This window comes from Suncus etruscus, chromosome 4 (assembly GCF_024139225.1).
Source record: "Suncus etruscus isolate mSunEtr1 chromosome 4, mSunEtr1.pri.cur, whole genome shotgun sequence".
NCBI classification, from domain to species: domain Eukaryota; kingdom Metazoa; phylum Chordata; class Mammalia; order Eulipotyphla; family Soricidae; genus Suncus; species Suncus etruscus.
The window spans coordinates 125,332,480-125,347,882 of record NC_064851.1 but is presented as its reverse complement, the minus strand read 5'-3'; the positions used below and the strand labels follow the sequence as shown (position 1 = coordinate 125,347,882).

Here is a 15,403-nt window from a genome sequence, read left to right as displayed (position 1 = left end):
TTAATACAGTCATTTAGAAACCTTATAATAAAGAATTTAATTCTGCACTGCATTCTAAAGTGCAAATTCAGGACATAAAACTTTATATATCTAATATATAGTAAAGTACTTTTATCATCTTATTAATATTCAGTATGACTTACTAATACTATATAAATAAATGCAAGTGGCCTGAAAAATACACTAAATATAAGACTGACTTGTTTTTCAATAACTAGATTCTCTTACACATTTAAAAAAATATAACAGCATGAAAGCAAAAGATCTAATCATATCATATCTATAGAATCTTATCCAATCTATATTAGCACACAGGACACTTACCACTCCATGGTTTTTCTGTAATTGGTACATTTAATAACTATACTGTGCTATAAATGAAGGTACTACCTATAAACATTATTCAATTATAAAACTATACATTTTGCAAACTAATGACAATTGCAAATAATTATTTTTACGCTTTATGTTTTACGTAGCACCAAACTGATAAATGCTCAAATCTAATTTACTACTTCTAATTTGAGAAAAACTGGTTGCCTAAAAAATGCTTAGTAGTATGTTTTGAAAATGATTGTTACTATTAATATTAGTGTGCCTTACGGTAAAATTAATAAAAAAATAAATGCCAGTGTTGATAATAACAGAAAAATAAAAATCATCACGCACATACTTCTGAATTAATTTTCTAAACTGTAAAGAGTACAGATGAGTTTTCACAATTATTTTTTATTATGTGAGTATTATATATACACATATATATGTAATTCTGCTACATAGCAAGTATAAGACTCAATAATGTGCAAAATACAGGATAGCTAACAGCTATGTAGAAGGAAAAGATTGGTATGAATAATTATACTTCAAAAACTGCTAAATTTCAGGAAGTAATACAGAAAAGCAGCCAGAGGAATTTGAATATATAAATACTACAGACATTCTATCAAAAGGTATAAGGGAACAAGAAAAATGGCGGAATTCTATACACTGTGTAGGGTTGAGACAGGAAGAAAGGTAATTTGTTGAGTATCAGTGTTCATGTTCTTTAATCATGTATTATGATTCACTGAACAAGAAATGGGACTGTAAAGGTAAAAGCCTGGGTGAATGAGTCTGAGATGAAAATTAACTCCAGCTATAGAAATTTACATCAATTTTGTCACATTAAAATGGCTCAGAAAACAAAGTAGGCTGTACTCTGAAAGGGCTCTATATAAAAATGTAGATTCATTTACCACAGAAAAAGTGGTCTTTTTCTGCAGTAATAAAAGTCACTTTACCTACTGAGAGAATCCAAACAAAGTCTACAGATATAAGTACACACAAGAGTGCTAAAATCTCCCATAGTACTTCAAAATTGAAGAAAAAATGGGTAGTTATCACCCAAGTCATAACTAGTACTGAGTACTGAGTACATTGTTGCTATATAGTTTAATACACACAACTTTCCCCCAAAGTAGAAAGCTGACTCTGAATTATCAAGAGAAAAAAATACTTAGGTCACATAAAATAATAATATGATTTATATAATAATATAGTTTGTATGATTTAATTCCTTGCCATTATTTTAAGAATCCCATAAGAATGAGTAGGAAAAGGTGTGGAAGCACCAGAAAAAAAAAACAGTTTTGATCTATAAAGTTTTCATTAAGAGAAAACATAATTTTTTAAAAGCAATGTCTATATCTAAGTTGTACTGTCAGCCTGGTATTTTCCATAGCATATTTTCATTAAAAATAATTTCAAAGAAATTAATTCTGTAAGTATTAGGTACAAGATGATTTTTCTTTAATGCCTAAATATAACTTTAAAAATATTTCAGATTATTTAAAACAAAAATTAAAATAATTTCACAAGAATTTGCAATTCAGCTTGCTTTAGTTTTTACTACTGTTATCATGAATCACTACAAAGCTTTAAAGTCAATGACCAAAGCTACAAAGGATTACATTCAGTCCCAATCCCAGTACAATTTAAAGCACATTAGGACAAGGTACTTTTTAATTTATGAGAACTATACCTTAAAGCAGAATATATTTTCTGCTTTAATCTATTTTTCTTCTATAAGCCATAATAAAACTTAGTGCAAAAATTTAAACAAAACCAATGTTATATAGATTTAAGAAGTCAACAGCAACATTATCACACCTTCATAGGCAAAGTGTTGGTGACTAGCAAACAAGTCTTCAACAAATTTTAGAAAAAGCAAATATTTCCCAAAAAGGTAAGTGCAAAAATTTAAACAAAACTGATGTTATATAGATTTAAGAAATCAACAGCAACATTATCACACCTCTATAGGCAAAGTGTTGGTGATTAGCAAACAAGTCTTCAACAAATTTTAAAAAAAGCAAATATTTCCCCAAAAGGTAAGATGACATAAATACTTCAAAATTTTCCATCATCATAAAGATAATATATGTATATTATCATAATTGTAATTGCCAACAAAACTGCAGTTTTATTTACCAAATAGCTGTAGTGTCTAACATGTAAGTGAAAGACTTAAGATCCATGCTTCACTAGTCCTGTGAACATGTTACAACTGCCAATAACAGATACGGCAGCATTTCATTTCAGTAAAAAGATGCGAGTATAAAAAGATAGCCATTTAATTGTATATGTGTACACATATATGTTATGAACATGCCTACTCCAAAAATTAACTGTAAAAATAAAATTGAAGAAAGATATTTTATTTTAAATTACTTACCTTTCGTCCATCACTTGCATGGCAATTCACATTTAGAGGAGTCAGTAAAGCCATTAGTTTTTCTTCATTACCACTCCTATAAAAAGGTTACAAGTCAATTCCTATTAAATTATAAAGCTTCTTATCAATATTTATGGACATTTTTAAAAATAAAAAGAAAATATTGTAGATGTGTTTTGTTTTTTTCTATATGGCGTCATGAATCTTTTGTTATAGTCAATTCAATTAACGTATTCCTAATTAATTCCTGTTAATCACTGAATAGTGGTACGTCTTGAATAATGTTGCTTTCTACATTTTCATTTGTTTTATTTATCCACATAAATAAAAGCCATCTTCTTAATTACAGTCAAACTTTATATTCTGATAAGTGACTAAAATACTGCAGTTAAAAATACAAATAAAATGCTAATCAATTAAATTATCAGTGACCAAGAACAAAAGAAAATGGATGAGTATTTTAACATTTACTTTATGCTCCTCATTCAAGCTTTGCTAAAATAATTTTAGAGGAAAATGAAGATGCAGGTATATACTTCACAAATCTCAAAGAGCTGGGCAACTACTAAATTTATAGGTACCTTAAGAAATGTTCCAAATAAAATTAACCTTACAATCATCATCACACTGAGAATGTACCATTTAACAGATTTATCACATAAAACAAAGATTTAAAACAAAGTCTCATTCACACAATTGCATAAAATCCAAGCAAGACAATAACACGCTATAATTTTCATAGTCTTCCACCTGCCCTCCCCCTTTCTCCCTTAAATGCATTATACTCACTTAAAATGAATGAAATCACTTACCTAGCAGCTTCTAGGAGTTCGTCTTTCTTGTATTCACCTAGATGATTGCAAAATATCATGCTGTTAGCATTTGGCAGAAGACAGATGAAGAAATGCAGTAGGCAGCAAATAGAGAATTAAATAGAGAAGAACAGAAAAAGAGAGTCCACACCCCGCTGGGTGATGGAGCCGTGACGTTAGCCAGCTTGTGAAGGCAGCATCACCAGTGCCTTGGAGACGGGCAGCAAATTGACGCAGCTTCTTGTCCAATCCTCAGATGAAATAGCTTTCTTCAGACAACCAATGAATGCAAAATCTCATGTCCAGAAACACATTCCCTCTGATAACAGCATGCCAGCTGAAGACAATGTCCCCTCCCCCGTGTTCTATTCAGGCTGTCACAGTATACTTGTGAAGCAAAATACCTTCTGAGACAAAAGCTAAATAATGTAGCTCTTTAAAGGTACAAAAAACTAGTCTTCCTAAAAAGCTGTTTTATTTGTAAAGACATGGAAAGTTAAAACAACAACAGAAATTACCATTGTAGCGCTTGAGAACAGTAAGGGAAAATAAAATATTCGAATCATGAAGCCTTTGCCTCAATAGGGCAGGGATCTATAGACTAGAAAGATGTGAACTCCTTACCACAAATGCTAGGAGGCAGTACTCCAAAACCCTAACAGAGACTACATTGTATATGATACTGTAGTATATTAAATCAAAGCTATACTAATATGCTGCAATATTTATGCAAATTCAATAAAAAATTTAACCCCAAAATCTAACCCCAAAATCATCGAAATATTTTTAAAAGAAAACTAATCGAGAATGAGAAGATACTCAATTATTGAGGATTGAATAATTCTCCTATTGCTTATTTTAATATGTTCAATGAAAACAGATAGAAAACTTTAAATTTCGAAATAAAATTTCTTAGCAAATTCAAAAATTTGACAAATTTTCTTGGCTAAAGGAGATGTAGTATTTTCTAATTTAATAAGTAAAAAAGACAAGCCAACACTATGATTCAGCTATAAGGACTAACTTTGTCATATCATTAAGATGTAATTGTGCAGAAGTGAAACAAATAATTACATGAAAACACAGAAAAAATAAAATTTTCAGTTAAATAAAAATGTGAAAATTTCAGAAGATATATAAAATTATTTTAAATCTTATTTGCAAATATAGATTTATTTGCATTTTGTTTTTCTGTATAGGGTGAAGAATATTGATATCAATAGTTTAGAGACACTGCAGAATCTCCAGCACCTATTTGTTTTCTCTTTTATCATTAAATCTTGCGTCCTATCTCTTGGTTTAAACTTTTGTCTTGCTTTTGGATTAAGATTACATTAAAACCAAGAAATCAGAAAAAAATTATTTCAAATCAGACAAAAGTTGTCGACTACCTTCTGAATAGAATTTTATATGACAATAGTCAGAAGTTGAACAATTTACACTGTTAAAACTAGAATTCATGAAAACAAGATTTCATGATCTTAGGAATTGGGTCCTCCCAGTCCCAATACATTGGTCTCCAAATTATTTAATTGACAATTTTAAGACCCATGTTATTATTATATCCCAGGGCCAAAAGATTTCTCCCTTCCAAAGTCAAAGGCTTAACTTTACTATATATCTTTTAGATAGTAATATAAAAACCAAGAAAAGTAACATAACCCATACTGGCAAATACCATAAGAACCAAGAGCAAAATAAGTCAAAATATGGAATTATACATAAAAGTTACTCAGTCACCAAACATTTATTTGAAAATTCTATATACTAGATTCAAAATAAAAACTGACACCATCATCTACAAATTTGAGGGTTATTAGCCTATTAAATAGGACAAGGAAATATAAATTACTAGGGCAAGAAAAAATTTTTAGAAACCTACAAAAAGTGCAAAAGGTTGATCTACACAGGATTAATAGAAGACAGGGCAATTGTGGTTCCAGGAAGGTTCTGGAAGAGGGAAATTTGTGAGGAGTTTTGAAGGAAGAAGAAATAATCCACACATGTTGGGAAGATAAGAGAAAAGAATATCTGAGGCAAAGGACCTTGCAGAGTGAAGAGTAAAATGCAGAGAAGAAATACAAGGATAAAGAATAATTCTCTAAATTAAGAAGTTTAAACTTTGTTTCCAAGATAAGGAGAAAATAATAAATATTTTAACAAAGAAAATACTGAAAAACCTGTAAATTTTATGATTATATAAAGATTTCCTATTCTCTACTCAGGTAAGCCTTGTTGGGGAGAAAAATAGCAAAATAAAGTTGAGGCAACAATGAATTCTGATAGTTCATGTTTTGAATTATAAATTCCTAATATGTAGCAAAAATTAGTATTTTAAACTGAAAATGGCTACTTTGAAATATGATTTATATTGAAACATGATTCTAATAAGGTGGGTAATAAAATTGTAAAGCATCTTAAGATTTCAAGTCAGCCTACCTTATAAGTGAACGCATCAAGGATAGCCTATTTTCTACAAAAGGTTCAATTCTTGCACAAAAAAGTTATTTACTCAAGCATAAACTGTTAGTAAACCCAAACTTCCTAAAGGAAACATGCATATGAATCCAACAATTAGAGGTATTACAAATGACTTTCTTGTCTTACTATTAAAGCTCTCAGTGTTTTCATCAGCCTTTCTGCAATACATGGCAGCATCCACTATCTGGTGCCCAAGGACCACAGTCCATAAATAGTCTAACTGATTTTTCAAATACTACATCGCAGGAACCATGCACATATGAAATTAGAGTCCCTCACACACTGACAACAAATCTGAATCACTTAACAGTCAAGCCACCAGCTCAGTTTCATTTCAGCTAAAAATCTGAAAATATTCTGGCTGAAACTATGGTGCTCTGTGGAGCATTTATATTCCTTAATAATACCCAGATAAAGGCGAGCAGTGGCTCAGCCAGTAAGGAAAGTAGGCAATTCTAGTCAAGATAATAGCAGCCGAGAAAGGAGAAAAATAGATTCTGAAAATATTTCTTTGATTAGAATAAAATAAGCAGGATAAGAAAATAAATAGCAAATTTACGTTCTGGAATCCTGATTGTTCTTATTAATAAACAAATGCTGTAACACATGTTAAGATAATCAAACAAAAAGAACAGGAAGAAAAAAAGGAAGGATGAGGAGAAAAAGCTGATATGCTAAACAAGTTATGTTATCAGACAGGTTACAAATAAAACTTCCTTTTTAAGAGATAATTAAACTTTTCTTTCACTGAGTGTAAAGGCAAAATTTCTTTCTGAATAGAAATTAAGGAAATGTATATCAATAAATAGGAATATAATATTAATTAATTCAATATAATTAATTCAATATGTTGAGAAGCTTCTATCCTTTTAAGCATCTGACTTGGCTGTAATAAAAAGAAATCCCATTTGGTTTTGTTGAAATGGAACAACATGAAAATATTACAAATACAGAATCATAAATGCTTAAAATAATAAAGGGTTAAAAAAGTAATAGTTCTATTTTGAGACCATGCATAAAACATGTTGGCTAGTAACTTTCTCTTCTGTAATATGCAATGAGGGAGGTTTAATTGGAAAGTTAACTCTCTCCTGTCATCTCGCCCCTCAATATCTGAATCATCTTGATAAGGGATCATCTACAGCAAATTCACTCGCAGTAAATTAAATTGATGCTAAGATAATGAAATGAATTGCCTAAGGCCTCCCTAAATATTATTCACAACCTATCAGGTCTCCCACTAAGCTAATATGTAAGCACAAATAAGCTTCTAAATTAATGATAAACTTGAACTTTGGGGGAAAAAATGCAAACAAAAAAAAATAATGAGAACAAACCTATTTTGAAAACTAGGCTCAGGAATATAATTCAACAGTGATACCTATCATAAATATGTGTGGCTTTGAGTTTAATCTCCAGCACTATGATCACACAAATAATAGTAATTTAAAAAAGAATTACATAACAAACTTACATATCACTATCAAACTGTTTTAAAGTTTTGGACTTTCACATGAGTTTGTAAAGACACACATTTATAGGGCTTACCTTTTAGTTTATACTTGAACCAAAGGAAAGAAAATGAAGAAAATTCATTTCAACTCTAAATCCAAATTACTAATGCATTTTTGCATTTTCCATAGTATGCTTTAATTCCTCACACTTTATACATAAAGACTTTGATCTAAAATGACAATCACTGGGTTTATGGCTCCTTAAGTAGTGCTATGAAATGATAATCCTCATAGTCATGTTTTCTTCAAGGTACTTAGAAATATGAGACAAACTGGTTTTTGTAACTACACTTGATCACCTAAATGGGCAAAAAATACTAATTTAGATGACAAATCCTATTGTTTTCATAAATATATTTGAAAATTCATGGGGTGAGCTATGTAGTTCAGGAAAAATTTATGATTGAATTATAAATATCATAACTTCAAGTAGTTAAAGTTTTGTCTTCAACCAAAAGCAATTTTCAGACTAAGTATTTTACCATATATAAATAATGACCCCAGAAATTTTTGCACTAGTTTTCTTTCTAAAATTTTTCATGAGCATGTTCAACGAAATTCAGAAAATAGTACAAAGTTATTAGTCTTTTCAGTTCATCCCAATTCAGAATTCTACTCATTCCAAGACTGCCTTCTGATCTACTATATATTTTACCTTAGATTATTATTTATTAAATTCAGAAATATGGTCCTAACAGAATAATTTGGAGCCACAGACAGAGCATTTTTCCATTTCTTCTATTTGTTTTCCATGTTTGACCCTTTTAATTAGCTAGCAAAGGCTATGATTAAACAGTCCCTGTGCTGTATCATTATCATGCCTATTCTGTCCAAAAATTATCCCTATAGCTACATGGATCCCTAGTCTTAATCAAACAAATAAAAATGATTCTTAGAACTGTTTCTCAGTAGATACACATGATTAATACCTATCATATTACAAAGTGTAGAGAGAACATTAAGACTACTGAAATGTAAAATAAACTTTTTAAATTTAAGACATTTAAAACATATACTGTTAATGACAGGGTTTCAAGCATACAACTTTATGTTGTTTTCTTTTATTTATTTTTTTTTGTTAAACAGTGAGAGCAAAATAACTTACCGGAATGCATACAACTTTATAAACATCACAGCCTCCACCAGAATGACAATGTCCCTCCACCTTTGCCTTTGTGCCCTCTTCCATACCCCTAGTGTACTCTCAATAGTTATGTAAACTAGTTTTCATATTCTGATGGCCTTTTATTATTCCCTTACTATGTTTATTTAGGTCCTATATATTAGAAAGGTAATTCTGTATCTGTCCCTCTTCTTTTAATTTTACTCAGCATGGTACTTTCCAGATCCATTCATGTAGTTTGAAAACTACTTTTGGAGTATACTACTCTAGAGTGGTTTGCGTTTTTTGTTTGTTTGTTGTTGTTGTTTTTGTGGTGGTGGGGGCAACATCTGGTGGTGCTTAGAAATTACTCCTGGAGGTGCTCAAGGAACCATATGGATGCCAGAGATCAAACCCAGGTAGGCTGCATGCAAGACTATCTCCCTACCCATAGTACCCATTGTACTATAGCTCCTGCCCCAACTCTATAGACTGTTTTTTTAAGAATATTTATAGTCCAATAACCTCTTTCCTTATTCTTCTCACTCTTAACATTGTTACTGCCAAAAAAATCTAATCCTTTGCCTTTCAGATTATCAAGCAACTATTCAAAACACAGTACACAGGGAAAAACACTGAACTGCCTGATTAAAGATCTGGACAGAGTTCTAGCTCTGGCATCAATTTCCTGATATGATTTTATCTTTCAGGAAGCCACCGCTGTCATCTGGAAAATGAGAATGAGGGGTTACATGATCCTTTGAGTTTCAATTCTAAAGTTCTACTCCCACACTTAATTCTCAATATTGGTTAGATGTTTATCTCTAAGGTAGCTACTCCAGACATAATGTTTGCTCCAAACAAAATTATCAGGCAAAGTTTCTATTAAACTAGTATAAAAAGTAGCATCTAGAAAATATACAATAATCAGTAAAGCAACTTTATCCAATCTGTACTATTAACATGGCTAAAATATCTAAATTTATGGTAACACTAAAAATAAAAAGAAGCTAAATGTAAACAGCTCTTTGATAAGAAAATTATGTTTTGGTTTCATTCTGGTGCTCAATTACAAATATTTCTATATTGTTTATAAGATATTTCTAAGAAAAAACATTCATCTAAGTGTGAAAATAGACATAAACTGAGACTATTCTGTGTGTGTGTGTGTGTGTGTGTGTGTGTGTGTGTGTGTGTGTGTGTGTGTGTGTGTGTGTGTGTGTAGACATAAACTGAGACTATTCTGTGTGTGTGGGGGAGGGGTGTGTTTTGGGTCACACCCGGCAGTGCTCAGGGGTTTTTTCTGGCTCCGTGCTCAGAAATTGCTCCTGGCAGGCACGGGGGACCATATGGGACACCGGGATTCGAACCAATGACCTTCTGCATGAAAGGTAAATGCCTTACCACCATGCTATCTCTCCGGCCCCAACCTGAGACTATTCTTATCTCAGAAGAATTTCCTTATAGTTTAGGAACCTATAGATGTTTCATTTCACAAAGACCTCCTGAAAGAAATGTTCAGATATGAAAGACTCCAAATATGACTGTTACCCAATATCACAATATTTACACAATAATTACATTTACACTTCAACATAAAAATCTAAATCAATGTCCAAAAGGATATAAATGCCCTGAAAAAATACAATTAAAATGAACGTGTCTATTAATGATTTCTTTGTATGGAGTAATAATATCTCTTTATACCGGAAACATTTAACATACATATCCCATTTATGGAATCAAGTAGAATTTAAAAGGATGTTTTTAACATTTTATCAATTAAATTTGCAAATTTTTTTGTTTAAAAATGTAATTTCAGCTAGAGATAGATTACAGGGGTTACCGGTGTTTGCAGTACATGTGTCTGAGAATGTCTAAATCCTCAGAAATGTATATTCCCTGAACATCACCAAAACTGATCAATGATCCATGAACATAGAACCACAGTATGACCCGAAAATACTGGGTACAGCCCCAAAACAAATTAATGATAATTTCATTACTACAACTAATAATGTAATATAAAAAATAACGGGGCGGGAGCAATAGGACCTGTGGTATAGCATTTGCCTTGCATAAAACAGGCCTGGGTTTGATTCTCCAGTATCCCATAGAGGTCTCCTGAGCACCACCAGGAATAAATTCTGAGTGTAGAGTGTACACCCCCAACATTGCCATCTGTGGACCCAAAACAAATAAAACAAAAAGAATTTAACCAATAAGAAATACACCAGTATTACCACAAACTCACAGTCAGAAAGCCCTGCAACCTTGTCTCCTGTGAGTCAATCCCAATTAAAACAATCTTTACACCCTACATTTCTGTGTTGATTATCTGTTCTTTTCAGGGAAAACAGACAAATATATTGTCATTTAAGAAATGGTTTGTATATAGTGCTTGCAACTCATATGTATGAGATTAGATGAACAAAGCATATTTTGATTTATAAGAACCATACTGTTATCTGTAAAAAGAAAACTCCTTTTCTGCAGCCTTCTTATCAGGATGCTAGGCTCTTTAATACATCAGCCTACTGAGATCCTCAAGTTTTGCAAGAGATCTACAGGGTTTGGGTTGATTGTTAAGACTTCTGTATAATGAGCATAAGGAACTGAAAAAACAAAGTCTAAAACAGAAGTCCAGGTGACTACTTTTGAGCAATGAAAAAATTATCTTGGTTCTCATTGTGATTACTGTGAAAACTGTTCTATCCTAAGTTTGCGAAGTTTCTAAAAGGTATAGTGACTTGGTAATTTTAAGTTTTTCAAGTACCACTAATTGTGACTTACTTCTTCTATTGCTTACTTACTTTTCTATTATATCTTCCTAAAAGTATCACTAAGGATAAAGAAAGATCCACTATGACAATGATAGTTGGAACTAATCTAAACTTGTCCCGAGTGATCTCTGTACAAGCACTGGATGCTGAAAGGAAATAAAGTGATATGCATTGTACCCCTACATTAATAATAGAGCAAACTACAGTGCCAAAAGAGGGGGGGAGGGAGGGAGAGAGGGAGGGAGGGAGAGAGAGAGAGAGAGAGAGAGAGAGAGAGAGAGAGAGAGAGAGAGAGAGAGAGAGAGAGAGAGAGAGAGAGAGAGAGAGAGAGAACAGGAATGCCTGCCCTAAAGGCAAGTGGAGGGATGGGAGAGAAACAAACAGGGTCATGGGTCACTGGTAGCAGAAAAATCATTAGTGAAAAGTAGTGTACATTCTATGACAGAAAATCATGAATATTTTTGTAACCATAGTGCTTAAATAAATTATAAAAATTATAAATATAAGAGAATGGCAAAGAGGTTCTGATCTCTTCCACTTGAAAGAGTAGCACTGTCCCTCACTCAAAAGTTAAATTAACTTGAATGATTAATAATACCAATCACTACATTTATACCTCATTCTTTGTTTATAAAATGTCATTCAACAAGTATATATCCACTATATGTCAAATACAATAGCTATACTACACTACAATATATAGGAAGGAGCAAAAGTGATCAAATTTAAGCTAACATGGGAGCCTGAGTGATAGCACAGCAGTAGGGCATTTGCCTTTCACCTGGTTGACCCCAGACTGATCTGGGTTCAATTCCCAGCATTCCCTATGGTCCCCGAGTCTGCCAGGAACAATTTCTGAGTGCAGAGCCAGGAATAACCTGAGAGTTACTGGATGTGGCCCCCCCAAAAATTTTAAGCTAAGATGTCAGATTTAATGACACAGTATTTTCTTCATCAGAGGAACTTTATTTCTTCAATTCTTCATAATAAACATCAGAGTACTTTACTCATCTAGCAGTATTCAACAGATTGAAGTATCAGCCATCTACACATTATCTATAGAAAAGTTGAGAATAAAGTGCTGGATAATCACTTTTAGTAGGTACAGAGTAATATGTTATTAAAGTTTTTAGTTGTTGTATTAAAGAGCCAACATGTCATTAAATCTTTAGGTATTTTTTACTAAAGTGTGTAAAGAGATTTAGAGAAACAATTTTAGGCCCTCTCCTTAAAACAGTTGGCAACCTTGAACTTAAATTCATATATGTATCTAAAGTTTGAGTTTTTATAAACATGATGGATCCCATGAAATACCAGAGGTTAAGTATCTCTGACTTACATAACCTGACAGCCTTATTTATTTATTTGCTTGCTTGTTTTGGTGCCATATCCAAAGGTATTCAGAACTTACTCCTGGCTCTGCACTCAGAGACCACTCACTCACTCCTGGAAGGCTCAAGGAATCAGATGGTATTGGGAACGTGCAAGGTAAGCACCCTCCTTGTTACATATTATTTAAGATTAATATTTATCCAAAATATCTGTAAATATGGTACAGTTTCTATTCACCTTATGTTTGATGGATATATTACTACAGATACAAACTTCAATGCTGAGAAATTATCCTCTAGATTAAAAATAGTCTCTTTAAATAACATAGTTTACTTAACTGTGAATTTTACTTGTTAAAATTTAAAATTCTTTTATTCTTCCACAGCCAATTTAAATATAGACAGTAAAGACTTAATATTTAATCAGGAGTATTTGAGATAATCAAGGAAGCATTTTTTAATAGTAGTTTAGAAAAATATATCTGACTTGAGATATAATTTCTAGAAAGCCAGTTTCTTTTCAGAGTATAATATCAGTTTAAAACATCCAACAGGATTGAACTTTCACTTGCTTGACCTTCCCTAACAAAGTTAATACAAAGTGCTTTTGCACCATCATTGTTTTGGGCTCTAACTTTTGCCTTATAGTCTTATCTGCTTCTAGCTTTCAGTTGAAAAGTACACACATAAAGATATTTATTAGTTCAGAAAAACAAGGAGCAAAGATGTTAATTAAAATTGAAGAAATGAGGGCAATTGTTTTTTTTTTTTAAAAATTATTGTGTAATGTTTTGGGAAATTACAACTGCTCAATTTCAGATCATCTTAAAAAATTACTGAATTGTAATATACATATTCTTCTGTGCAGAAAAGGAATGAAACCACAGGTCAGTGGTTTATATTTTGTTTGGTTCGTTGTTGGTTTTATTGCTAGTAGTGCTTAGGGATTACTCCTGGCTCTGTGTACAGGGCTCTCTTCTGGGGCTCAGGGAGTGAGGGTTCAGGCTCAGGGCTCAGGCTCTGGGGCTCATATGTGGTGATGGAGACTGAATTAAGGTCAGCTGCAAGAAAGATAAGTGCTCTACTGTATCTCTGGCCCTCAGAGATAATTTTCTTATCTTGAATGTATTTAACTTCTTTTCTTAGTATGAGTTTTATTTTCTAGTTTCTTCACATTTTAAATACCTAGGCAAAATGGGAAAGCAACATCTCTATAAAAGAGTCTTATAATAACTAGTCCTTGGCTTATCCAAGTGCTGATATAAATGTGTCTGCCTAGATATTTACTACTTCTTACACAACAGAAGTGACTGATATAATTTTCAGTACTTGGTATTATCTTTTGAGTAGATGAATATTGAGAACTTCCTTGTTCCTCTTATTTTTTAGAAAACTGCCTAGATTAACTAGAGATACTCATCATGTCAAGCATACTACACTGACATGATAGTAAGACGTTAATGAAAACTTTAGTTTGTTTTCCAGTCTGTGGTGTTCTTGTTTTTGTGGTTTTTTTCTTTTTCACCCTTGCACTATCTGTCATTTTATCTGTAAGACTTACCTGTAAGAAATACCAAGGAATGAGTGTTAGAACACTGTATGGCTGAAACTTAATGAACAACTTCTTAACTCTGTAATCCAGTTATTTAATAAAAAAATAAAGAAACTGAGTAAAAAAGAAATACCACTATTATTATTATTTTTGTTTGTTTGTTTTTGGGCCACACCCGTTTGACACTCAGGGGTTACTCCTGGCTACGCGCTCAGATATCTCTCCTGGCTTGGGGAGACCATATGGGACGCAGGGGGATTGAACTGCGGTCCGTCCTACGCTAGCGCTAGCGCTTGCAAGGCAGAGAACTTACCTCTAGCGCCACCTCTCTGCCCCCCCCCCTTTTTTTTGCCACACCCAGTGATGCTCAGGAGTTACTCCAGGCTATGTGCTCAGAAATGCTCCTGGCTTGGGGGACATTATGGGACGCTGGGAATCAAATCCAGGTCCGTCTTGGGTCAACAGCATGCAAGGCAAATGCCCAATTGCTGTGCTATAGCTCCAACCCCGAAATACCACTATTTTTAAGAAGATGTGGTATCAGAAATACATTCTGCAGGTATCACATACAAATTTTCTTTAAAAAATCAAATTTGTATACATTTTAAAAAAAGTCAAAATAAATTTAACTTTACTTATTGATTCATTGATTAACTGATTGGTTTCTGGGCCACACCCAGTGGAGCTGAGGGGCAACTCCTGGCTCTGCACTTCAGAAATCAGCCCTGGCAGCTGGGGGACAATATAGAATACTGGAAATCAAACCAGGTCCGTCCCAGGTTGGCCGCATGCAAGGCAAATGCCCTACCACTGTGCTAGCTCTCCAGCCCTCAAAATAAATTCTTGAAATAGTAATTTTAATATACTATTTTACATTAATTATTAAGAAACTTCAGTGAAGGGGGAAAAGCATAAATATTTTAGTTCCTATTCTGAGATTTTCTTCCATAAATTCATCAAATACCCTCATAAAGTTATCAGAGTCTTACTAAAAAAGATGTTACCATAAAAATTAACTTTCTAGAAATACTCAAGGAATGAAGTAATTCAGATAGCCAAGTTTTTGACATAACTGCCAATTTAGCATTTTAATTCCTCAGTTCGCGATATAATTT

The 15,403-nt window shown here is 32.6% G+C and overlaps 1 protein-coding gene across 1 annotated transcript in view; it reads right to left on the bottom strand.

Annotated features, from left to right (window-relative positions):
• TNKS (tankyrase) overlaps positions 1–15,403 on the bottom strand; it is a 186,793-nt gene that overhangs the window by 103,602 nt on the left and 67,788 nt on the right. The window contains exons 4-5 of the mRNA XM_049772427.1: positions 3,526–3,562; positions 2,714–2,789 (exon numbers count right to left, since the gene is read on the bottom strand). Of these exons, the coding sequence (XP_049628384.1) occupies positions 2,714–2,789; positions 3,526–3,562 (113 nt within the window). The remainder of the gene's footprint in view (positions 1–2,713; positions 2,790–3,525; positions 3,563–15,403) is intronic.